Source organism: Lasioglossum baleicum, chromosome 13 (assembly GCF_051020765.1).
Source record: "Lasioglossum baleicum chromosome 13, iyLasBale1, whole genome shotgun sequence".
Classification (NCBI taxonomy): domain Eukaryota; kingdom Metazoa; phylum Arthropoda; class Insecta; order Hymenoptera; family Halictidae; genus Lasioglossum; species Lasioglossum baleicum.
The window spans coordinates 3,683,083-3,709,778 of record NC_134941.1 but is presented as its reverse complement, the minus strand read 5'-3'; the positions used below and the strand labels follow the sequence as shown (position 1 = coordinate 3,709,778).

Here is a 26,696-nt window from a genome sequence, read left to right as displayed (position 1 = left end):
ATTTAATGATTTGAAATATACTGATCATTTTCACAAAGAAATTATTAGGTGTACAAATTAATACGTGTCTACTACAATTGATTAATTGTAACTTGATTTTGAATCCAAATTTTTGAGTCAACATAGTGGAGATTGATCAATCACTTGTAAGATGACAAGCGCATGGTAAATTCATAGTAAGATGATAAACGCAAAGGAAACGATTGAGATTATCTTGGAAAGTAGAATGGTGTTTTAGTAGTTCATAAACAAATAATAAATGCACGAATAGATAGCTACGAATTAGTGTACACACTTTTTATACAGTGGATCCAAAAAGTATTTGAACACTGAATTTTTGATTCTCGAGAAATTGTGAATATTTAAAATATGACAATTTTGTTAAATTACCTCTATGAGATCCACTATTATATCTAATAACATATAAATAAGACAACATAAAACAATTGTGCAATAGATTAGAAAGGTCTTGTAGATTCTTTTCTATAATAAGAACTACTAGGTCGTTTGGAAATGAAGGCAAATTTTATTCTATATAGAACTTAATTATAGACCCAACTTCAGATAACATGCCTTGTTCCAAGATTACATTGTCTACCAGATGACAGTTGTGGGCGAAGTGCTATAAGCTGTTGATAAGTCGCAGTACCATGAGCTAAAGTGTTAGAGAGAAAAGGGAAATCGTCACCATATCTCATTTTGTATAAATATTTATGGAAACTGTAACCGTAATATATATTTTATTGTATCACTTATTCATTTATACTTTACTCTTATTATTTTAATAGTGCTATCCCATTTTGTCAATTATATTTTGGAAAAAGTTAAACTTGTAGATGATAATATGAAATCTGTACTTATGTCCTCAAAACTTACTTTATTTAAAAGAACGAATAGTAAAAAAGAACAATATATATATGCGATATTAAGTATAAAATACTTACTTGTAAAAAAATATATTTATACTTATCACGTCTTGTCGTTCCGTACAATAACAAATAAATGAAATATTTAGGTGTTCCCATTTATACACCCAATTTGTATTTACACTAAAACGAAATTGTACTTTCCGTAATCGGAAGTGCAGTAATCGCAACAGTTTCGTACGAGATCGGGAACGTCGATTTCGTCGTATTGAGTGTCGTTCTTCAATAAAAATTCTCGATAGAAAGGATAATAATAATGGTCCCGTTCACGTTACAGAAATTTTGTGGAAGTGGCCGCTGTTCGGATCCAGTTTCTTCGCCGTGAAGAGGGTGCCCGAAGGGAAAGAGAAGGGCGGCGATCACATTCTGGCGCTCAATAGACACGGCGTGCATTTCATTGATTTAATCACACACGTAAGAAACCTAACACTGTGGAAACATTATCTCGCTGACTTTCAGTTTCACTTTCTTCAAATTGCTATCAAGTTTTCATTACGCTTAATGCTATGATGACGGCAACAATCGTGCCACGATTTCATTATCAAGCTTTCTTATTCTTTATTTCTTACTGCGAATTTTTATACAAAATAAAAATTATCTGTATTAATTGCAAGATACAGCAGCTCCATGGACATTTATTTGTTTATTTTATATTGCAAAAACAATATATGTAAGAGTATCTTATAACAACGGATTAGTACACATTTTTATTTCTTCTCAGTACTGAAGACTTTGATATAGGACTTAGCTTTCTGAAGAAAATATTTTCAATATTTTAAGAAATCCTTGTCCACAAAGAATTAAAGATTAGCTTCTGTTCCCATTCTCAATAATCAGAATGAAATGTTTCAACAGTAAGGATAAAATGGCAAAAATGATTTGCAGGAGACGTTGCATCAGTATCCATATTCCGAAGTAATATCCACCAGAAAAGTGAAATCCGAGGAAGGAACCCTCTATTTGGACATGAAGTGTGGCAATTTGATGCAGCAACGGATCACCAGGCTCCAGACAGAGCAAGCACACGAAATCTCGCGGCTGATTAGACAATACATCACCATGGAGCAAAGGGCGACCAACAATCAAGCCACTGGGATTGGATTTGGAATGAGATAAGGCTCTCGATCATCCCTGGTTGTTGATTAATTGATCGTTGATCGTTGTACATACCTATTTAAACGAAGGAAGTACGAAGCAAAGAAAATATTGGTGTCCAAGGAGTCTGTAGTTTAAGCATATTGGAGCGAAAGTCCTCTAATAACGTTTAATTATGTCCACGAATTCACAATTAATGTATTAAGATCTTGCATGCCTCTTGCTCGCAATCGACCTCTCCAATGAAGACACAGAATAGGAAAATCATTTTTCGAAGCTGCGAAGAGCGAGAAAGAAAATATTAACTAACAATGAAAGTCAATATTCTGTTCAGGAATGATGTTATTGTTCGTGGTTCAGGGAGATCCCCAAATTTCGCGTTTTACTCTGTTGTTATTTATTTATTATTGTGGGGTGGTATTGTAAAAACGATGGGGAGTCATTCGGATGTTTAGAGAGAGAGAGAGAGGTGTTGAAAGTCTTTGAATCTGTAAATATGTTTAGAGAGTGTTAGTAGCAAAAACGAAGAACGAACGCGAGGTTTGCCACGAGCGGAAAACAAGAAGAACTCAGTCCCATGCATTTGTTTCTCGTTGCGAGAGTTCTTTCATCGACGTTATAATCTTGTATGATGAAAACGAAAGAATAATAAACGATCGAGCAATGAACCGATGCATTCGCGAGAGTGCGTCGACGATTAAGACAACAGAGATTAATGGAACGTTTTAAATATTATCATAGAATTAGACGATTTAGTTACACCAGAATCGGTTCTCGAAACCGTTGTCTTCGCCAACGCGAGCCAATTTGTACGTAACGCGTGAACGTTGATGCACCGAAGACAGAAGAAGACAGAAGAACGAATGCTCAAATATCTAAGCAGCTATTCTCGGCTCTGTAAATACGCGTTTAGAAACGTTTTAGACGGGAAAGTCGATACATAGATCGAAGAAGAGAACGACGGTCCTGCGCGCGAAACTTTGTCAACGTTCTCGATTTTTGGTGAAAGACAGCAGGACGCGTTGACACTCTCGACCAGAGTCGCCAGATTAAGACTTGTCTCCCCACTCTACCTTCCTCTTCTACGACGCTATTCCCCCACGCTTCCGCCACGACCCGGTCACGTGACGCGTTTCGTCATAATGTCAGAGGGAGGGTAACTTTTTCCCCTCAATGCGAGTCAATTCCCCTGATCTGGCGACACTGCTCTCGACCAATTTTGCGTCTTCCGATTGATTTCTTTTTCTTCTCGATCGTGACGGCGAGTTTCTGTCGGAGAAGTAGCCGGTTAATTAATTGTTACGTTGGTTAAGAACGGAGCCTCGGTTTAGAGTTGTTTTATTTATACGAAACGTAAGAAAAAGAAACAATACGGTACACGAATGATTATTCTTAATGTAAATCCGTTTGAAGACTAATGTTTAACGAGTACTGTTTTGATGGAGACTAACAAGTTGCGGTTACATGTTATCATAAGAAGACATTATTATTAATAATTGTACGTATTGCGTATCGATGTGAACAGAGGGTGTTAAACTTTACATTAAAATTTCTACATATACGAACCCTGTGGAGTTTGTATCTTAAAGTACCCACCCCTTTTTAACAAGATGAAGTCTCATCGAACAATATATTGTTTAAATAAACAATAAATGACAAACATGGTATTACATATGTATTTATTGATGACCAGAGGCAGTGAAAGTAAATAGAAATCAATATAAAATAATAAATTATTTCAATAGAATTATTTGTTTCTCAGTAAAAGTAGTATTTAGCATTTTTGAACATTCGACATTTCACATAAAGCAATAGAATGTTCAAGTCGAGTATAAGGTTTCTATAAAAAGAAATGTTTTCTGTAAAAGGTATCATATAAAGAAACTCATACATAGATAAAATATATTTTACTATTCATAAAACGAAGAATATATCAATGAAAACTGAGTAGGAGCTTTGGTTCATGAAATCGAGACTGGGCGAATCTACCAAACACAATATGAAATATTTTTAAAAATCCTTAAAACCCTCAACTAAAATGGCTTCTTTTCTGTTTTGGTAAAACAGTCTAAAAAAATTTACTGATGTCAAATGGCTGATAAACCAAACCAAACATTATAAAACTGATCGCCAAATTCTGTACACTGAACTCTACAAAAACTATAATAAAGGTTCTCGAGTCTCACGTGTTAAAACTAGTAAAAAAATACATTGTTCATACTGCTTAAAATATAAAAAAAGACTTACTGTCACAAATAAATAGTTACGCCGGCAAAGAGTTGCTTAGTCTTTCTAGAGTGAATTAATTTTTCGCATGAACGGGGCTACCACCGGGTGTCCTCATCTTCGTTTCTTGGGGCCAGTTACTGGCAGTGTGTCGAACATAACCAGGATCAGTAGGCGACGAAGGTGTTCGAGCTGCTCCAGGTGTTTGGGTACCTGTGCTGGCTGTTCGAAGGGAGCCGAAACAGTCTTCCAGCATTTCCATTTCGTCTTTCATTTTATGATACGCCTTCCCAAAACCCTTTGGCGGCGATGGAACGTTGAAGGAGACGTCGCGATTCTTTTTGTGATTCGGCGATGCTCCTCGCATGCGAATTGGCACGTTGTCGTACTGGCTGGTATCCGAGTACCTGTCAAGGTAACGAGAAAATAAGAGATTTTTCCTGTACAGATTTTCAAGCTATGTAATATCAAAAATAAATATTCTTATATTAATTATTAGCCTATAATAAATTAGTTAATGTGTTTACATGAGATGTTAATATTTGTTTTACGTAGAACCGTAAACAGGGCAACTGCAATAAATAATGATAAGAATAATAAATAATAATTTCTGCTAGTACAATTTTATTACCCTCTTTTATTTTCTATTACTGCACGATACACCGAAGATAGTATGTATTGATAAAACTTATTCTTATCTTGACACTGTAAAACACTATACAAATTCATATTTTTATAAAAAATTTCAGTGAGTTAAAAATAAAATGTGTCTGTGTTAAGCTTCGTCAGACTGTCCCTTTAAATATAATAACCAATTTATTTATAATTTCTTATTTAATATAACACATAATGAATTATTCTGACAATATCTGCATTTCTTACAAAATATATAGTAAAGTATAATAATAATGTATAATTGCATGTGCATATTTTATATGTATAATGATTGATCTACCTGTAAGACTCGAAGGCTTCGTCAACATCGTGCTCCACCTTCATAATTTTCACACCTGGATTAACAACCTTGGCAAACATGGTGTCACTTCTAGTGTTCATTTCCGTTGGAAAACGGGGAGTGTCCACTTCATCTACAGGTCGCTGATAAATATCCTGTACTTTATAAACAATCTTAGGCATGTCATGTCTGTGGTCCGTCTTGTACGAGTCTCGGATTCCATTCGTTTGCATCTCAGAGCTTCGAAGCCTCGCCGAATCTCTGAGAGCTCTACCATTCTCGAAATTCTGCGTGTATTCCCTGCGTTCATCATGCACCAAGCGTCCATTCTCTTCGTCCCTTGGCATCCCTTTGAAGGACTGACTCGTTGGACGATCTTGTTCCCATCTCCTCGGATCCTCGGAGATCTCTTCAGGTGAACTTTTCTGATGTCTCTCTTCCGTTTTGTCGAAACCGTCGTTTATGGTACCATCCTCGTTTTTCGAGGATTTCGCAGTCGGTTTTACCGGTTTTGATTCCTTCTCGGTAGTCAGGGTCGCCAAGTGTCTAGCTGTAATATCGTTAAACGGACAAAGAATAATTATACGAAGTTCATTGAAATACATAGGACTGATTATCATATTTTCTTTGTTATTTTTCGTAGCTCGGTTTTAGTTTCTTCATCTTAAATCTGTAATTTTGTTAGTTCTGTTGAAAATTATCTTCTGTTTCGCGAATTTTTCCTTGGCACGTTTGCGAATATATGTATAACAGGTTAGAGTAGAAACAATTACGAAGGTGCGTTTTATGAACAATTTCTTTGTTATTTGTCGTTGAGAATTTTGATTTTTCACGACTTTCAGTAAAAATTGTTACTTTCTCAGTCTATTGAGACTTTTAACATAGTGCAAATTTCTATCTTGGATTTCTACTAAAAATATTTCGAGGGGGTGACCTTCTGGTAAGAGGACCATAATGCACCCCATGGCACCCACCCTAAAATCTCGGTCTCATCGCGAATCTCTAACAGATCAATTACATAATGAAATAGTTGTATAATAATACATCAATCTATATAATCGGAACATCAAGTTGCCTGAGCGGAAAGTGGAGCAAAAACGTCTCAGTCAGCATGGAACGAGCGTTTAATGGATACAAGGCGTTATTTATAGGACGATAATATTCTCCTCATACATATACATAATTCTTCTCTTGGAACTAAATACCTTTTTTGCTAGACAATTCTGTCATGCCTTGACTAATTTTCTTCTTCGGAGAACCCATCAACAGATCGGCGATGAACACCAAAGCCGTCAATATACACAGTGCTCCAAACACCGCGGCGTTGTCTACCAAATCTTCGGGAACGTTTTCTATGGACGCCAGGGACAAAGCGCCGACGATGCCGAAAAGAATAATGCCAAGTCCGAGGAAGAACAATTCCTTGAAAAAAAGAAACCATATTCAAATATACTGAAGGAACAATTATTTAATACGAACTCGTTTCCGCGATTGTGTAATTTCTTTCCAAATTCGGGGAACAAAAGCGAGAAAATGAATCACGGAGTTTGAACGAGGTGGAGCAAAATACAGACTACCTTGTCAATTTAATTTACAATCTTGTTAATTTCCAATGTTGGTATCTAACAAGATTAACAAATTGTAAATAGTTTTAATTTTTCTTTTTCGATACACAGGGTGAGTCAGTAAGAAAAGAACCTTTTAATGAATTACAATTTCATTTTCCTGTATCCCATTTTTTATGAGATATCAAGGTGACTTTGAGGTTTTATAAAGTCAATGAATCTTTGTTTTAATACCACATTAAGCGACCTATAACATGATTACCTTGAGTTGACCTTGGAAAACAGTTCGGACAATCGAGGTTCTACTGAATCGTCAATTCAACAAGCAAATTTACTCCTAATTATGTCGTGTTTGGTCTCATTTTAATCAGGAAGATGTCACAAATATTTTGATAAGAGCATTGCAAAAGAAGTAATTAAAAACAAAAAAGTTTTGTCATTGGATTGGATCGTGCAAATCGTTTTAACATACACTACTGTTGGTTTTAGGGAAGCAAGATAATTTTCTAATAAAAAGGCAGATATCTTTTTAACGATATTTATAGGATGCTCTCTCTTAGTTCGGTAACTCGTTCGGTAACTCGTCGATACATTTGAACGTAAATTACTCATGTCGACATGCGGTCTCAAAGGACCGCGGCTCTATCTTTGATTTCGAACCTAAAGATATCGGGAAATCACATTTAACGGACCCGTAGATACGGGACCTGGAACCTGGAACGTATACATATTGTACAATAGTTTCCGGAACAGTATTAATTCCTGTATCATACATACATATATCAATAACTACTGTGCAAAAAAAAGAAGCACCCGGCCATATTTAATAGAAAAGCGTAAAAAATCAAATAAGAACACAGTAAGTTTTGAAAAATGATTTAATTGTATAGTTCTGAGAATATATATTATATATGTGTTATAGCGGATTATCGATAATATCGATAATACTTTAAATGCAATAAATCAATCATTGTACAATACAAATTCTACGTAAAGATATTGTTTGTCATTATATCTTATAATTATACTGGGTGCTTCTTTCTTTTGCACAGTAGGGTATATGTATCGTGGTCAAAAAGGTAACCAGACAAATATTTTACTGTTGTTCAATTACTATCCAATAGTTACCTAATATTTGCAACTAATTCCAACATCGTGCAACTCTGTCATTGGAAACGTCGGCAGGGCGTAGGAATTTTCAACGTAAACATCACTTATCACAGATAAGCATACACGGATATGCATGCAGGAATCATCGTGACCCGCCTAGTCTGAGTTGTGAGTCATTAAATAAGTCACAGTGGTGCACGCATTACGTGGTCATACTCCAAGGATGTGGTTACGTGCTTCATCTTGCAACTAGCGTTGCGCTAAGGATACCAGCAGCCTTGGCCATCAATGACAGATCTACCTGAACGCGTTGCTACGCTGATGTTCTCACGGTATCGTTCGGATGCGTGATCTATTTCGAAACGATTTCGCGGCCTGCATGAATTAATATGGGGAAAACATGGTCCTTGGAAATAGCGATCTGTCAGCCTGCATGCCACGACACGTTGCTATTCGGCTCGATTACTATGCTGATCGTGTGTAATGGACGAGGCGTGTCCTGAAGAAACCGACGCGCACCAGGAAGGATATTGGAAACGTAATAACAATTGAGATTAGCATCTCGTGAGAGCGTGAAATCTGTTGCCTTGAAAATGCTTCTGATCTTAATTCCTTAGGAATTTTTTCATTTTGCATGCCCACTGCGCAGAACATCGTAAATTTCATTGCAACAAGTTGTAACTAATTGGATACAGCTATTTGTTTTCTCGAAGAGTTTCCAGATTTTTATTATTACCTCTCTAATGTATGTATGTTTCGCATTCAAAATATGAGCTAATTACTCGTTGTAACTAATTGGATACAGCTATTTGTGTTCTCGAAGAGTCTCCAGATTTTATTATAATTTTTACTCGTCCAATGTATGCTTCGCATTCAAATTACGAGAATTATAAAAATATAATTTATTCAAGATGTAGCAAGTGTGACGATGAATGTTATTCTATTTTTTAACATTTAGTGAGCAAGAAGCTGGAACATTTATAGCTCTGATAATCCTTGTTATCCTTGAATTAGAAGATACTGTGCTGATTGGCGAGGAAGAAAGCCTAGAAGGTAATTTGCAATTCATCTTTTTGTCACCAACTCAGCAATAAATTAATGGAATGTAAAAATAAAGTGGAAAACTAAAACAATTTTTATAATAGTCAAAATGAAAAAGAAGTCTTTCTACTAAGTAAGAGATGAACTATGATTAATATTGAAATGCAAACTATGTTTGAGGTGTACAAATTAATTCGTATCTCACCATTGTGAATTTGTTGATCATTTACAATGGGGATTAATATAAATTCTATCCTCTAAAATATCCTCCATCGTTTCCTATGCGTGTACTCCCTTTTAGGGAGATATCGAGAAAAAGACTTACATAGATAAAGTTATAATTCATTAATTCTGAAAGCCATGAATTCATTTGTATATATAAAAAATATTATCTGGAAACTAAAATGTATAAGCGTATATTAACTTGCAGCCTAATAATTGTGAACAATTATCTTTCACTAGTGATACTAATAGAATTTGTAAATGTATTAAATTCGTAATCTATTAATTACTATTTTATATATATTTAATTAAGATTTATATATTTTCACAATCTATAATTGCTGCCAAATATTTCACTATTATTATTAGAATTTGTAAACTTTACGCATTAAAATAATTTCAAAGCAAATTGTAATATTAGAGGGGAGGGGGGTTAATTATATAATTAAAATTTTATAATGGTAATTTACGTATTTGCATACACTGTAAAAGTAGAATAATCTAAAGACGGTAATTATTGCAATGAAAGTCATCCTTCACGAATAAATAACTTGTTTGGATGATGACTAAATTTGTATAGCCATGTCATTCAATAAGACAACAGCGGAGCGATAAAAATCAGTGTCTCCGAAGGACACCATGTAAAGGGGAAAGAATATCTCCGACAGCTCAAACAATAGGTCTATTAGGGACTGCAAGGTCTCGTATAATTGTTAAACTGAAAGAACTTAAGAATTCCTAGGATACGCACTTTACGAATTCTCATCCGTGTTGCAACTACTACACGAAAAAGAGAGGAACGAAAATGGAAAAGAATTACCGTCTTTCGACCGGCGAGCTCTCCCGTGGCAGCGGCAATGAGAAGACCCGTCGTTATTATTATGTAACCACCACAAGTCGCAGTCGCTAGAGCGGCGCCTAGATTAACAAAAGTCACACGTTATGCATTTTAAAGCCACAAACAATTTCAAGAATCATTTCCTCTTAAATCACTATTTTACAAAATCGTTCGCACTCCTCCGAATTTGTGTTCTCCATTTTTTCCTAGTGCACCTGGTCAATAGACTAAATACGTGACATTTCATTTACTCAATTTTTGCAAACAAACCAGCTTTCCCAATTTTTCCTTAAATATTTTACAAGATTGTTTGCACTCTGGAATTATTTTAAATTTTTACTTAGTGCACCTGTTCTACATATAGACTACAGATGCTCGTACAATTTTTGCAAACACACAGAGAAATAGAGAAATGATGATGGTTTCTGTAACTGTAAAGATGAATTTGTTTTTGAAAGTGTTAAGTCCTTCATTTATTAATTTAAAAAAAAATTGTATATCTGTATCTGATTAAAACCACCATTAACTCATTTTTCCAAAAATGGACTTATTCCACTTTGAAAAACAACGGCTCATATATTATAATAAAAATTGCTAAAATCTGAACAAGTACATTCGTGTTATTTTTATAAAATAGTGCAGAGCTTTTAATGTTTTGTGGGTCTAGTGCTAAATATATATTTTCTTCTTCTGTTAACAGTTTAAACGTATCGCCAGATATAAAAGGAAATCTTCGATAATGAATGTTTTTATGTCTTCCGGCACTCATTTATTCATAAATTCTGCATTTTATCAGGCAGCAGACTAGTATGCAATTAGTGAACAAATCAAAATAGAGACTTTCATTTCCTTATCTTTAGAAAGGAGATGAATGCCATGATAGACAGGTGTTTTGAACTATCAGATTACTGAGGTTCACTGAATCGAGGGGCAATTAGAAATGAAAGTGTTCCAACGAAAGCATCTCGTATCTCCACCTTCATAAGAAGAAATTTATTTATAATCTATGTACATTCTGTTATGTGTGGTTTTTCTCGAGTGCCTCTGTATTTACTGATCATCTAGCAATACGCGGGTAGTTTTCTTCAATCTAATTAATAGATTACGGACTTTTTGCGTTCATGACAAAAAAGTAATAGGTCAAATAGAAAAATGTAAAATTATTAGATGGATTAATGGATATTTTTATATTGTATTAAACCATTTAAGATGATTAAAATAGAAAATGCATTTTCAATTAATTTATTACAACTGACTCGAACAATTTTTGTTTATAAATATCCGCAGTCTATTAAAGTATGAAAATATACAGTTATAAATGTTTTCAATACCAACTTTCTCCCTCCCTCTCTCTCAAATACATAGAAGACAATTTAGCTGTTCGGAGGCCAAATCGATTAGCTACCAGTTTTTTAACACTTTACTGCCAAAGCACTTGATCAATACTTAATATTTTACACTTCGAATATTCCTTAAAAGAGTATTTATACTTAAAGTTGCATAAAAGAGCCCAAGATAATATTTCACATATTTTTGTTGTACACTTCATGTTAAGAAGTAAATGGATGAACTTTCTAAATACATACCACCAAATGACAGAGGTTCAAAGAACTTTGAAAAATGAATATACATATACTGTTTCAAAATTTTCTCTACTTTTTATTTTGTAGGATTAATTGATTTGGCAAATGAACGGCTGAATTATCTCATTATTCGAATAATAAATTGACTCGTTGATAAAAGTAATGAAACAATTAAATTAAATAAAATCAAAATGTTCAAACCTATTGCACCCCACGTGACGTTATTCAAAAGGGACCATTCTCTGCTTCGACTTCTCAGATAATGGAACACCCTCCGACTCTCATCGTCCGTTACCCTAAGTGCCACCACACAGGCGAGACAAAGCACCTGCAAACCGAACGTTTTTCTTCAATTGCAATCTCTCCATTTGAACGAACGAAATAGAAAGCGGGGAAACAATTTAAATTCATTGTTTCTTGTTCAATCTTTTTTCTCACTTCTACTGTGAGTCGTTAAACGTGGGAGTAATTACTAATAATTGATTGTGGGAACATCCGAAGGAATCTTTGTGCCTTGAGAACGAGGAGCTAAATCAATTAAGATGGTTACATTGGAATGTACCATATGTGACGGGATTCATTTAACTTTAAATTCGACAGAAAATGCAATTTTGAATGTTCCGTGTTAGAGTACTTTGGATATTGACTTCCACACACCACTTCGACAATCCTGATGAACACCTTCCGGTTCCACATGTTCCACACGGATTGGTCGCGTCACTCACAAAAATTTAAACAAAACAACGGTGATGAGCTCTTTGTGCAATTCTCACTCTTGTTCGTCGCATTACGAGAAGTCTCAGGCTAGTAACGAATTATCCGGTTACGAGGCAGATAGGTTGGAGTCACTGTGCTGTGATTTTGAAACCAGTCATTATAGTTATTCTTCACTTCAATAGCTCGTCGCGAGGCTTTCGAAATTTATACCCTGAATTCTAGATTTCATTCAGTTCCTCGCTCTACTCATGTTATGTCACAAATTCGTGAAAATCTGTGCACTGAAAACTCATTTACGAATTTTTGTAATATATGTAATATACTAATCTCTAACGGTAAAAATATTTACTGTCACTTTCGTTTAAAATTTTATACTGCGAGTCACTTCAGTATAATTTTAACTGCACCAATGAATTATTCATTATTTTTATTTTCGATTCTAAATCATAACTTCGAACATATATTTACAGTGAATGCACATATTTAACACAAATTGCAACCAGAAAAACCTAATCACATATCAAAACCAAAAATTCTACATTTATTTAATTAACATACTAATCTTTAATAAAATTCTAATATTCTCAGACCCAATTTTGAAGAAACTAAAGAAAATATTTATTGACCCGTTTGTTTAAAATTTTACACTTCGATTCACTTCAGTATAATATCAAGTGCGCCAATTCACTATTCTTCCTTGATTGGTAATTAAAAATTCGTGTATATATTTATTGTAAATATTGTTGCAACTAGAAAATTCGAAAGATATTTTGTTCGTATATTTCCAATCGGAAAATAGTGTCTGATTGGTGCACCTGATAGAATTGACTCGCACAGACGAATCTTTCGCTGACACTGTCCGACAGATAACCGATTCGACACTTCTCATCCTAGTCCATGGTATGCGACAGGTTCGAGGACCACTCAGAAACAAATTCAAAGAGGAGCGAGCAAAGTCATTCCGGCACAGAGCGCGCGAGGAACGGAATTAGCAATCGATAAAGAAAAGAGTTAGGGAGAGTCTTGTCACTCGTATTAGATCGGGCCTCTGTCGAAAGGATTGCGAAAAAGAAGACTCGGATCGCGGCGCGCTCGGACGGCAACTGAAGAGATAGGAAGGCTCGTGGTTTTAGTAGCACGAGCTACTCCGTGTCACGTTAGAACGTCTGTGCGGTGCAGGTAACAACAATGCTATTATCGCAGAGTGCATTGGCGCAGGACGGTGTGAATTTTTCCAATAAGTGCCGCGAACCTGCCTCGCGAACCTTGAAACGGTTCGACACCGTGTCGTCGAACAGTTCAACGCCTCCAAACAATATTTAATTAATGGAGTATTGCAAAAAATCGATTTTTTCACCGTTTCTTTAATATCAGTGTTGAAGAATATGTGTGCAAAAGGATTTGTCTGGATATGGAAAATTGACGTAGTTAAAATATTGTCAGGATATCTCAAGTTCTAGTTAACCAATACACTTAACATTTCTAGAGGATCTTCGCATTCCCCAAAACTTTAAAATCCGTCCCTTTTCTTATTCTTCCAACGTGTCAAAGGCAGAAAAATATAAGAAAATCAGTCATTTCAGTTCAAAATATCGCCATTTTGTACGTAATCAACATTTCTAATTTATCTTGGTTTAGATCTCAGCCACATTCATAATGTACAATATACTTCCCATTTTTGTGTTTCCGATTAGCAGAAAGAACAGTCAACACATATTTTTTAAAACATATTCTCTATAAGAAAGTAACACAACTTACCGGTGATTATTTCATAATTTTCAGTAGTCTATGGTCGATGGCTAAAAACTAAAGACTTTTTTATGGATTCTTCAGTAACAATTTCGATTGTGAACCAACAAGTCAGTCCCAGTAACGTCGTTTATAAAAAGAACTCTGTAGATTTCGAATTAAACAGAATCCGATTATCAAACTAAAAATCTATAAAACCGCAACATTTTTATGTATCCAAACTTCAAAAATAATTTTATCCTCGTTTTCCGATTTTTAACCCACAGTGCCGACAGGTCTGTTTAGTCTCAACCACCCTCTCTAGAGACCGCACGCTGGTAACAAGAAGACCCCGTCATAAATCCGTCAAGGTCAAACGCTAAGAGTCCCGCCGACACCAACCCTCGATCTGCGGAAAACGTGCGGACGCTAACACATCTACAGTGAGTGTAAAAAGTATTCGTACGCCCTGTAAAACAGAATAACTCTTCTACATATAATCGTACCAAACGACCTGATTTTTTATAATTAATTAGAAGCATTGGTTTACGAAATGATACGCAAAAAAGATTTTCCAAATAATTATAATTTACAAGGTTACATGCAGAAATAAACAAGGCATTTTTAAAAACTTTTTTATTAGGCCCTTAAAGAAAATTTAAAAAAATATATGTTTTCTAGATTTACAGTAGTTACACACATGCTGAAAATTTTATCGAAATTGATTCACATACACAGGAGCAACAAGCGGTTAAAAATGGTGAAAATCGTAGTTTTACAAGGTTTTTGATTAGTTTCTGCTTAAAATCCACAGAATCGTATATCTCTCGATGCGTGAGGTTTTTTATTGCGTTAACCAATTTCCATGAAATTTTCAGTATGTGTATAACTAACATAGATCTACAAAACATATATTTTAGACAAATAAAAAAGTTTTAAAAAATGCCTTTTCTATTTTTGCATGTAACCTTGTAAATTATAATTATTTGGAAAAGCTTTTCCTGATATCATTTCGTAAATCAATGTTTCTAATTGATTATAAAAAATCAGGTTGTTTGGTACAATTACAAAAAAGTTATTCTATTTTAAAAGGCGTACGAATACTTTTTACACTCACTATACAATATGTATAGGTTGAGTGATTTAAGGTTACTATATTTGCACAAACGTATTGTTCAATCACTTTTTGACCCACGTAGATACGTGTAAGTAATTGAATAATTATTTCAATGATTTAATTCTTTCTGATACGAATTTTGTCTAATTGTGATGAAAACTTACTAAATTCTGAACATTTAATGGATCGACATCAAACACGAAGTTTCATTGACTAAAATAAATTTAAACAAAGTGATGAAACTTGTTTATGGCTGGAAATAAACATGTGAATAAATTGCCTTTGAAAAATTTGCTGTTTACTCCGTTAGGATTGATTCATGAACAAGAGAGAGGTTCTGGTGGAGGTTTTCTAGAACGTCAGTACGAATGATTTTTGCTCTGTTTCACATTCTTTTCAGAGAAATTCTGTTTCCGTATCGATGGATGAATGAATATAGATGAACTTTCGCGGGTGAATGTACTTTTAATTTACGATTCCGCGTGACTTTCTTCTCGAAGATCTCCTTCCTTTTCGTGATACTGTAAAATAAATTTTTTATTCACTCTTCATTCTTCATTCACTTGCAAGAGAAGTTATCGAACCCGTAAATTCAAAAAACTATAATACTTTGCACGCAAGTAGAGTTATGCTTACTACAACCCAATTTTTCGTGATACTTCTGGCATTGAAAGAGTAAAACCAACCCTTGAAAAACTTTCAATTTTCTATTTTTAGTGAAATATCTCAAGAACTACAAGTGATATTAAAAAAGAATTCAAACGACAGTTGCATGGTATAACTATTGTGTCTACCAAATTGTGTAAAACAACTTTTTTAAATGCGTTTGTATGCACACACTAATATTTTGCATTTGAGTCATATCCGTGAATCATCTGCAGATTTCAAATTAAGCTAATTTTCTATTTAGCAGGAAACGCGATGACTCTTCGGTGAATAAGTGTTATGAACAATATGCTTGTGAATAATTTCTCACAACGACAGGATCTTTGATAGAACATTTTTGTTTATACATCTTGTTTAACTATAAGGTTCGCATCAACATATACAGTCGGTGTGCAGAGTATTCGTACATCTTTTAAAAACGAATAAATTTTCCAAAATTAGTCTCAGCAGCTTGAGTTTTTTTGACACATTAGAAGGGTTAGTTTTCTAGCTAATGTGTAAATAATTTTTTTTGTAATTGTTATTGGTCGCAATTACGAAGGGAACAGTAAAGACCACGATTTTTTAATTTTTTATCTGTGCCTGTAATGAAAATTTAATACATGTATTTTGTAAATCTAATTGTAAGTAAGTTATATGTATGTACAAAGTTTCATTGTGTGAAATTGGCTGACGGATAAAAAAGCTCTGGGCATTGTAAGATGTAAAAATCTTTGAATGTACGGTTTACGATTCATTTAAATCGCAGATTCTTCCGATTTTCGCTATTTTCAATCAATTATATTTCGTAACATCCTTGATCGATTTCGATGTAACTTTGTACAAGTATATAACTGACTTAGACAGATAAAAAATTTAAAAATCGTGACCTTTGCTATTTCCTTCGCAATTGCGACTAATAACAATTTTTAAAAAAAGTTATTTACACATTAGCTAGTAAACTAATCCTTCTAACGTCTGAAAAGAAACTCAAGCTGTTGGGTACAATTTTGAAAAAGTAATTCGTTTTTTTAATGTGTATGAATACTTTGTACACCGACTGTAGGTCATTAACGACCACATGATACAATCTAATTACAGTATTTTAAGTCTACCTACATGTGGGTAACAATTACATTTTATAATAAATATCTACAGCTTTGAGAAATGCAAAGAATAATTGGACTATTCAGGTTTATAAGATTAAATATCTGTAATTTATCTTTATAAATTTTTCAATGCAGTGTTTTCATTTTATGACATTAGAAAGGAGAATCAAGCAATACACTGTAGTGTTTCAAGTGATATGAGTCATAAAAACTTCAAAGACCTGAAGAGTATGCATTATGCATCATTAGATGCATTATCTGTGTACATAGATAGACGTTATTGGAATCACTCATCGTGTAATTTGAATTTCATAGAAATAAGAGAAAACGAACCGGCTTGCGTGCAGTTTATAATCGATGGAAAAATACGATTACAGATAAAGAAATTGTTGATAGAAAATGCAAATATGATGAAACTTATGAAGTAATAAAAAGAATCTCTTGCAAATGTTTACAGCTCATAGCAACGTTACCCGGTTTCGATGGAATTTTCACCGTGTATTACAATTTGTACGGATCTACAAAGCGCATTGATAAAAGATTCAGTGCCGTTGTAGATAACAATGTTAAAAAATTTTTTCAAAAGTTAATTAGCAATTTTAAAAGTGGATAGCAATTTTTTTCTTAATTCTGTTTACCCGTTATTTAGTAAACTAATACTTCTAACATGTTATAAAAGCTCAGCTCATTTGGTTCAATTTTAAGAAAAGGATTCATTCATTTTCTGTAATAAAGAGCAAATTAAAGATAAATTGAAAATCGCATCAGGAGTTCTGCAATGACCCAACACAAAGAACAAAGTCGAGAAAGTCCTCCGGCCTCCACCTCCACATGGCGAGGGTAGTTTCCGAACTCTAGGACCGCACTGCGGGGGAGAGGTGTCAGCCTTGAGAGGTCCGGGACCTCGTTTTTCTGGGCTCTCGTGCGCCAGCGTAGCGTAGCGCCTAGGATGGTCTTACATTGTCTTCCGAAGCAACGTGTACAAAAAAATTTGGACACGAATAAACAGATATATAGGTTGTTCGCGATAATTTGTACCAGCGTTTCTTTCGTAAACGGTAAACATTAGATAAAAATAATTAGGTAAAAATTAGATACGCTATCATATTGCTAGTAAAATATACTACAACTTCCTTCTCTTCGGTTTTTTCTAGTGTTTATTGTTTACGTAAAAACGCTGGTACAAATTATCACGAACACCCTGTAGAAAGGGATTACTATTTAATCAAATGAAGTCAAAACAGTGGATTACGTGTTTCATTTGGGTCTCTCGTGTCTCGAGAAATTTCAGACGACCAGAAAACATTGTATGTATCCTGCATTCGAGCGAAGAGATTTTCGTTCTCAACTTCGAGCGAGTGGCAGATTGCCCGGGCAACAATGTAACGTTGTCGACGCACTGAAATCGGTCTGCAACGATTCTGATCTTTGGTCGTGTTAAACTGAAAACTTTGATTTCAATTCTACATCGTTAAACTGATGTTATTAATATTACATTTAGTGAAAATTGCTCGCATCATATTTTTCTGATAATTGATTGAGAAGAATTATTGTGCATTTTTCACGCGTTGTTGTAAAACAGAGATTTTTAAGCATAAACAGTTACGAATAACTTGGTGAGTGATTTTTAAGTGATTTTAAGCAATTTAATATATAGATTTATTGTGATACAAAGAAATGCAATAAATATTACTTAAATGAATTATAAAATAAAAAGTTACTGGAACGTGAAATTACACACGAATAAAAATCTAACTGAGTAAGTCCTGATCAACAAGTTAATAATTCATACTTAAATGAATATATATACAGTTACTCGAATTAATATTCGGACGCTCTAAAAAAGACGATAACTTTTTTAATATTGTACTATACGATTTGAACATTTTTGGGAAGCTAGAGCAATTAGTTTACTACAGGATGCGAAACGAAATTTTTTCAAAGATAGCAATTAATCGGAATTGTAGAAAAAATACTAAAAGTTGCATTTTACAACTTTTTTATGTGGGCCTATATATTGAAAATTTAAAAAGTACTTTTTGCAGGTCTGTATCAATGATATGCATTGCGAAAATTTCATCGAAATCGGTTGATGCGAGAAAAAACGACAGGCATTGAAAGATGTAAGAATTCTTAAATATAGGCCGAAAATCGTGAAAATCTGCAATTTTTACCATCTTTAAACGTTTGTAGTTTATTGCAACGTCGATCGATTTTGACAAAATTCTCAGAATATGTTTAATTCACATAGATCTACAAAACGTATTTTTTAAATTTTCGATATAGGCCCGCATAAAAAAGTTGTAAAATGCATCTTTTAGTATTTTTTCAACAATTCCGATCAATTGCAATTTTTGAAAAAATTTCTTTTCATATCCTGTAGTAAACTAATTGCTCTAACTTCCAAAAAAGTTCAAATCGTATAGTACAATATTAAAAAAGAAAACGCTAACTGCGTCTGCAGACAATTTACATTGGACTGGTTAAAAAACAACCTCCATTACAAGAAATAATAATTTAATGAATAATAATTGAAAAGTAATGAGAATAAATATGCATAAGCTTGAGTTTACTAACGGAATTAAATAATAATGAAGAACATGTAGGAAGAATTGGACAGAAAACTTACAAGCGTGAATTTAAGCCAAATGAAACCTTACAAAAAATAATATCATACTAAAATAAATAATGAAATATTATAGAAAATACTAAAGAGGTGGTTCCGTTTCTCGAATAATTTTTAATACAAGTAAGGAATCGATGGAAACGTTAAAAATAAATGCCCTTTACGATGACCGATGCAATCGATGACTTTAAACGTTAAAAACAAAATTTCAGGGGAAGGGGTACAAACAAATGACAGTAGGGGGGCGACTGAAAACAGATGAAGTGATAATGTAGAAGCAGAGAAGAAATTCCTGGATCGAAAGAAGAGAGAAAGATTACCTCCGAGGACCGAAGGGAAATAACTTTATCCAATGGGAACCGTCCGAAATAAGCGCCATCTGACCCCGTACACTTGACCCGTAGAACCCACCGTGGCCGTGGTCCGCCGCATCAGTCCCATTCAAACCGTGGTGATGCATTAATCTGTCGATCATCGATCCCTCAGTCGAAATTTTCGTATGTTCTCTGCCTTCGTCGAGCTTGATCGACTGTACTTTCCAGTTTCTCTGAACATTGTTACGTGATTGTTTAAAAATGTTGTAATTAAGAAAGTGACAATAACATTCAACACAGAAGAAATGTCAACCAATGTTAACATGGATCCGCATGAAATTGGAAATAAGGAGGGCAAACAGTTAGTCAAGAAACAATTGGGTGAGTACGAAACGTTTTAATAATTGTAGGGGTTGTTTTTTACGCGGGATTGCTTAGAATTTTCTGGGAAATGTTTGTCGATATTGCTTTCCATACACATTTTATAATAAACTCATTCAACCAATCTTGTACCAGCTTTATTGTCCGTTGGAAAATGTTTCTTTTTGATTAATCTGTCTACAAATAATCATTTTATAATTTAATGTATTGGTTCCCATACTGTGTTATATTCAATATGATCCTGATGTAAGAGATCCTTTTTTGGTGAACACAGTTCCACACAAAATAAATTTAACAGTTAGGTGAGGACAATTTTAACATGTTTTTCAACATTAACGAGACAACGAGCACAAAATGGTATACATTGTTTTAAAAAAATTACAAGATTGAATTTATTTAGATTTCTTGCAATTTCTATAACAATATGTGCTTGTATAATGAAATTCATTTAGTAATTTCCAATGGAAACATCTTTGTAATTTCAACAATTATAAAATAAAAAATGTGAAACATTTGGCCAGTTGTGGTATAAATTTTAATATTTTAAGGGGGTTTATATAATATTATACAGTTAAATTTTGTTGTACCTTTAATTTCTATCTGACTGTGACTTCTTTTTTTATAATCGTGAGGTTGAAATATAATATTAATAGTAGATAATGTAGTAGATATTAGTAAGATATTGTAGTAGATAAGTATTTATTTAAGTTTATACGCGTTTATTAAAACACATTTTATTTACTTTAATGTTATCCACCATGTAAAAAGGGACTCAGGTACACGGGGATAGATAAATTGTTATCAAATGCCTAACACGGTACATACATACATAGTTCCAAAAAGTATTTGAATTTGGACACTAAGCTGATTCTTTGAAATTGTAAATATTTAAATTACGATAATTTTGTTTAAAAAATGTATACAATAATACATTTGGACTCATTTTAAAGCTCAAAGCCTCTACTTTCGCAGACTGGCATTCATTTGCCTCTAAAGTATTTGTGCGTGATATAGCAGGTGAAAAACTGAGAACGTGTTATTGACTGAAAAAGATACAAATTGAATCGCCTCTTCAGGCATAAAAAAATACACGTAAAACATTGTTGTTATTATCACGTTACAAATTGTATCGACAATTTCTTTAGAATAGGAAATTTAGTGTCCAATATTTTTCGAATCTACTGTGTGCACAGTAACAAATTTTTATATGAAATTATAGTATGTGGGCCCAGTAGAAATTGTACGACGCCGGTACGAACCGCCGACAAGCTGCTGAACAAGGAGCACATGGACAGCTGCTTAGAATTGCTAAAATTTGTTACCGACTCTGAGTTAACATTGACGCAAGTTAACGGCCAAAGGAAGCTTGGACCACCCTCAAAATGGGTAGGACCACCTCCCAGTCCAAAATGCGAGATTTTCGTCGGCAGCATCCCTCGGAATTATTACGAGCCGGAGATCGTTAAAATATTTAGCTCCGTGGGGCAGATCTATGAATTGCGTTTGATGATGGACTTCTCCGGTACGAACAGGGGATACTGTTTCATTATGTACACCACTGAGGAGGAAGCAGTTCGTGCTGTAAAAGAGCTCGATCAGTTTGAGATCTATCCTGGAAAGAGGATCGGCGTCGTAGCCAGCGTCAACAATCGTCGGCTCTATATTAACCAGCTACCACCAACCATGGACACCGCAACTATTGTTAAGGTATGGGGCTTCTGAAATTTTGATAGCAGTGTATCATTACATAAATAAAATTTTTGTGTGGAAAAATGAGAATCATTAGTACAGTAGGACCTCCATTGTGTTGTGTACAAATCTCATTTAGTTTGGATAATAAACTTTTTTGATTTTTTAATTTGTTTCGAATTTGTTTTTCATAAAGTTGGTATCTAAAGAATTTATAGATATCTAAGAATTTATATATAAATGTGCAAGGAATTTAAGAGAGCATCGAATTTTATATTTTAATGAATTAATTTTCGTGATGGTAAATTATATCGTGTTACCACCTTGAATTTATAATAAAGGACTTAAGTTACAAGAATACAAGTTACAACAAATATGTATTATTGTAATATTATTTGATGTACTCACAGTATATATATATGTATATATAGTCTATATTTTCTTCTTCAATTTGATAAAATCTTTTAATTACAGGTCTTGCATGTATTTTAACATGTTTCCAAATTTTAACTAAACAGCGATGCTGAAGCGACACGTTTAAGAAAAGTAAAATTATAGTCACGAAGTTCTATAATTTTGTACGAATATTTTTGTAATGTGATAAGAGATTTCACCTAAAGAATTTTATTGTACTTGTAGTATTAATGAATCTTAACCATTTCATTTTACGTTCGATTTATTGAAACCATTTGTGAGAGATAACAAATTTCATTCGTTTTGAAAACTGCCGTTTTTCCGATTTTGTGCATAAAAATGTAAATGTGCAAAAACATTTGCAGTTCATAAATTGTTGCGTGGCTGACACAGTTTTCGTTTTTCTAGCGTTTCTACGAAATAACCGACGACGTCGAAACTGTTTCCGTTTATCGAAACATGAACGGCTTCGTGAGCTATGTATTGGTGTCGTATAATACACATCGAGGCGCTGCCATGGGAAGAAGAAGATTGGTACCCGAATCACTGACACTTTTTCCAAATTGTGAAGTGATCGTCGAATGGGCGAATCCTAACATGACTCCTTGGAACGTGGTGGGTATATAAAATCAAAATACTTTTTCGTTTTCAAGTAATGGATATTTCAATCAGATTATCAAATAATTTTAACTCGCACAATTAATATTTAAATATTTTGATTGGCCGGCCCATTTTTTAGTATACTATACGTTTATGAAATATTAAATTTATAAACTTTTAGTTTCTCTTAAAAGGATAAATAATTACTAGATCGTGGATTTCTATGCATTAATAAGTTTCTAAAATATGAAGAAACAAAAAAGCCTATTCATAAAAAGTTCTAGAGCTGATTAAGAAGATGAGAAAGTGCGTACAAATTTACAATTTAATAACCATAGCACATATTTAAATAGATTAATATCGGCACACATAATAGCTTTCAGTTTTAAGAGTGAAATAGATTTGCATTAAAATATCATTGCTATTCTATTGATGCTATATTATATTATATTACTACTATTATGTTAATTTCAATTATTGATCAGTAGGTTGCGGATTTATGCAGCATTTTATGTTAAATACTCAAAGTACATAAGAATTTGAAAAATTTGGGACAATTTTTTAAAAAGTTTCAAGATTTTCATTTTACTATGATGCATTTCTGCAAACCGTCTGTGTGCATCATACACGCACGAAGTCCGCCGTCTATTGATAACAATTGATTGTTAACGCAGATAAATTCCGAACGATAAAGGATGACTCTGACGAAGGGATGTTTGTGTTTGCAAGTAGGCGGTATGTCGCGATTTATGGTTTTCCTTTCGCATGTAAAGAACAATGACATCGGTCAGTTATGGTCCCACGTGAAAATGGAACGTGGGTACTTCCCCGGTTGGCTTGTCTGCAAATGGCATCGCAATTTACAAGAATCGAGACCCACGTACGCGAATACTTAAACGCGGATGATTTTATCCAATTTGTAGATCGCATTATATTATTTATGCAAATGGAATCCAATGTATTATCTCACAAATAAGTTACGTTGTGCAACCAGGCACTGATAAAACATAAAAGTTGAAGAAAATTTTCAGAATATGTAAATTTTGATCGAAAAATACTGAAGTTGAACTCGGAAATTCAAAACTGCGTTTGCTAGTCTCATTTCGGCTTTTTGAATATTTTGTTACATAATTTTATATAGGAATGCTTTTCTAGAGTTGCAAGTATTCTTTAAATAACATTGCACAGTTTGGTACATTAACCTCGATTTGTCACAGTGATCGCAGAATCACGATCACGGTCGTCATTTGAACTTCATTCACGCCGTGATTTTTTAATCAAGAGTGAATTTGCTTAGTGTCATCTTAATTCTTCATCTCGAGTGAATTCGTTCTTTTTTTAAATACATAAATTACTTAGTTTGCATAAAAATATCTGCATATAACAAATTTTACATTACGTTACGTTTTCTGGATATGTATAACCTAAATTTACTTAATTTAATGATAAAAATAACAAATATTCAATTTTCTTTTCCGTAAAAAGAAAGAAAGAAATTAATTCTTCCTCTCGATTTCGAAATCGTAATATCTATCTAAATAGTAGAAAAGTACAGACAATTTCTTTTATGTTTATGTACATATATGTATCTACTAATGTATGAAGTTTTACAAAATAAGAATGTATTATCCTTAATAATTATAGAAAACGCAAATGATAGTTTGAGAAACATCTTACAAATCTAATAAATTTGAAAAAAAATGTAAATGTAACTCACAATTTTGTCAGGTTATGGCTCTGTGACTTCCACGAAGAACACTTGTGCTGTGCGCCAATCAGAAGCGATCACGAAAATCAGGAATCACTGTGAAAAATGAGTGATACAAAAGTACATAGCAAGATCATGCCATCCCTACCTATTCCGGGACTAGAAGTATATATGGTCTCAGATTTAGAATAAATTTTATAAAATTTTGTTCTATGATCTTTTGCGATTTTTCAGGCAACTTAAAAATCTCATGCTCGTTGGATTTCTGTTTCTTATTAGCAAAAAATTGAGTTATACGACTTTACGACTTCATTTGAAATCGTAAAACGTTTCTGAAACTATCATTTGCGTTTTCTATAATGGTTAAGTTTAATACATTGGTATTTTGTAAAACTTCATACATTAGTAGATACGTATATGTATATAAACATAAAAGAAATTGTCTGCACTTTTATACTATTTATGTACATGAATATTACGCGATTTCGAAATCGGGTGGAAGATTTATACATTTTATTTCTAAAATACTGAAATAAGGTTCGGAAAAGAAAATTTAATATTTTTATCATTAAATGAAGTAGATGTACGTTATATACAGAAAAAAATCGAGATGAAAAATAAGGATGAGTGAGCAAATTTAGATCTAAAAGATCACCTTCGATTAGAAATTATTAAATAAATTCTTCATTCGAGTACATATTGCTATAGAAATTGCTAAGATCTAAATAAATTGAGTCTTGTAATTTTTATTTATCAGTACGGTTAACCTCAAATAGTTTCTCCTTGGAAACCGAAATTGCGCAGAAAGTCTAATTTTGCTGAATCGTGTAATGGTGACGCAGTTTGAACGAGGTAGTTCGAAGTTTCGCCGACAGATGACGTCTCGATCGTCGGCGTTTATTATAGAGAATGCGCAGCAGCTGGTGTTTTGAGTCGATCAGCTGTTCGCGTGCTTCATGGTTCTCTCGTATTGTACGAAATCGATTTGAAAAATTCCCCGGTCATCCTAATCGATCGAAAACGAATGAAAATGAGTGCAACCATGGTAGAAAACGGTGTATACAGTGATTATCGAAGTCCTTTGGCGACTAGATACGTATCAAAGGAAATGCGGTACAACTTCAGTGACCAACACAAGTTTAGCACGTGGCGGAAACTGTGGATCTACTTGGCGAAGGCAGAAATGGTTCGTAATCTGTTTATTACACGGGCTTGAATGGATTAGCATAACCGGCCTGCTATCGTAGTTGTAACTTCGAGAAAGAAACAATTGAATACATACTGTCTTTTATTATACATATATGTATGTACTTTATTTCATTAGCTTCACAAACACTATTAAAACTTTTACACTTCTATTTCATAAGTATTCTCACTAACATGCAATTCAAGACACCACATTATGGAAATGCTGTCATCATGTTTTGCAATTGAAATCATCTTCATTAATAAATTAAAAAAGAGACAATTTATTTAACAAGATTAAATGTCTTGTTAGCAGTTTTAGTGTCACGTCAATATTTACAAGGAAATATTCATTAAGAACTTCAGTGTACAAAAGTATAATAATTACCTGGTAATCTGCGTGGTTACCATTCAATAAATAATGAAAATAATGGCGAATAATGGAGATAATGAATTATTTCAAATACTTTATTACTTTTGTTATACAAATAACATAAGAAACTTATTTCCTTTTGACGTTCAAATCAAATAAGATATCATTTCAATTAGTTTGGTCAAATAAGTAAATAATATCACCTAAAGAAGACGTTATTGAACAAACTATTAGGAAGTTCAAAGTCTCTTTTTGTAGTACATTAGGTTCATATAATGATTAAAGTTTAGCTGCAATGATATGCATGTCTGATGCAGTTGACGATGTCAACACGAAATGAATAGAATTTTAAACAACACAAATTACTTGTTAAAAAATAATGAAATGGAAAATTATTTCATTTGAAATTCCGCTAATGCAATAAAGAAATTGTATAGCTGTTCAAATAAACGAACACGCGATTATTTCAAATGTCGTGCAGCCAGATAAGATAATATATTATCTTAACAATTATTTTGATAATGTCCAA

At 33.5% G+C, this 26,696-nt stretch overlaps 4 protein-coding genes across 10 annotated transcripts in view; 3 read left to right on the top strand and 1 right to left on the bottom strand.

Annotated features, from left to right (window-relative positions):
- Nucleotides 1-3,580, top strand: part of Myo10a (unconventional myosin 10A) — a 120,519-nt gene extending 116,939 nt beyond the window's left edge. For all 3 annotated transcript variants that reach the window (XM_076437202.1, XM_076437200.1, XM_076437201.1), the window contains 2 exons: nt 1,204-1,340; nt 1,812-3,580. In XM_076437202.1, the coding sequence (XP_076293317.1) occupies nt 1,204-1,340; nt 1,812-2,042 (368 nt within the window). In that variant the 3' untranslated portion in view covers nt 2,043-3,580. The remainder of the gene's footprint in view (nt 1-1,203; nt 1,341-1,811) is intronic.
- Nucleotides 3,568-13,435, bottom strand: LOC143215248 (uncharacterized). Of its 5 annotated transcripts, none has more exons than XM_076437207.1 (7): nt 13,094-13,435; nt 12,219-12,559; nt 11,763-11,889; nt 9,961-10,058; nt 6,408-6,624; nt 5,203-5,752; nt 3,568-4,654 (listed from the first exon to the last, which is right to left on the bottom strand). In XM_076437207.1, the coding sequence occupies exons 2-7, from the start codon at nt 12,255-12,257 to the stop codon at nt 4,324-4,326; spliced, it is 1,362 nt and encodes a 453-aa protein (XP_076293322.1). In that variant the 5' UTR covers nt 12,258-12,559; nt 13,094-13,435; the 3' UTR covers nt 3,568-4,323. The 5 variants fall into 5 exon arrangements, with proteins under 5 accessions (XP_076293322.1, XP_076293324.1, XP_076293326.1 ...); XM_076437209.1 differs by having other exon boundaries at nt 12,219-12,520; XM_076437211.1 differs by having other exon boundaries at nt 12,219-12,496.
- Nucleotides 13,436-15,275: 1,840 nt separating this feature from the next.
- Nucleotides 15,276-26,696, top strand: part of LOC143215246 (uncharacterized) — a 29,511-nt gene continuing 18,090 nt past the window's right edge. Inside the window, exons 1-4 of the mRNA XM_076437205.1 lie at nt 15,276-18,493; nt 19,716-20,198; nt 21,418-21,905; nt 22,710-22,916. Of these exons, the coding sequence (XP_076293320.1) occupies nt 20,123-20,198; nt 21,418-21,905; nt 22,710-22,916 (771 nt within the window). The 5' untranslated portion in view covers nt 15,276-18,493; nt 19,716-20,122. The remainder of the gene's footprint in view (nt 18,494-19,715; nt 20,199-21,417; nt 21,906-22,709; nt 22,917-26,696) is intronic.
- The window catches only part of Adsl (adenylosuccinate lyase), a 56,066-nt gene continuing 54,885 nt past the window's right edge, over nt 25,516-26,696 (top strand). The window contains exon 1 of the mRNA XM_076437206.1: nt 25,516-25,795. Coding sequence (XP_076293321.1) covers nt 25,634-25,795 — 162 coding nt within the window. The 5' untranslated portion in view covers nt 25,516-25,633. The remainder of the gene's footprint in view (nt 25,796-26,696) is intronic.

Excerpts from the sequence above, each read along its gene's own strand:
- LOC143215248 (XM_076437207.1), bottom strand. The coding sequence starts at position 12,257 with ATGTGGAACCGGAAGGTGTTCATCAGGATTGTCGAAGTG. Across the intron at positions 10,059-11,762 it reads CGTCACGTGGGGTGCAATAG|GCGCCGCTCTAGCGACTGCG; the intron begins GTTTGAACATTT and ends TTGTTAATCTAG. Across the intron at positions 6,625-9,960 it reads AGCTCGCCGGTCGAAAGACG|GAATTGTTCTTCCTCGGACT; the intron begins GTAATTCTTTTC and ends CTTTTTTTCAAG.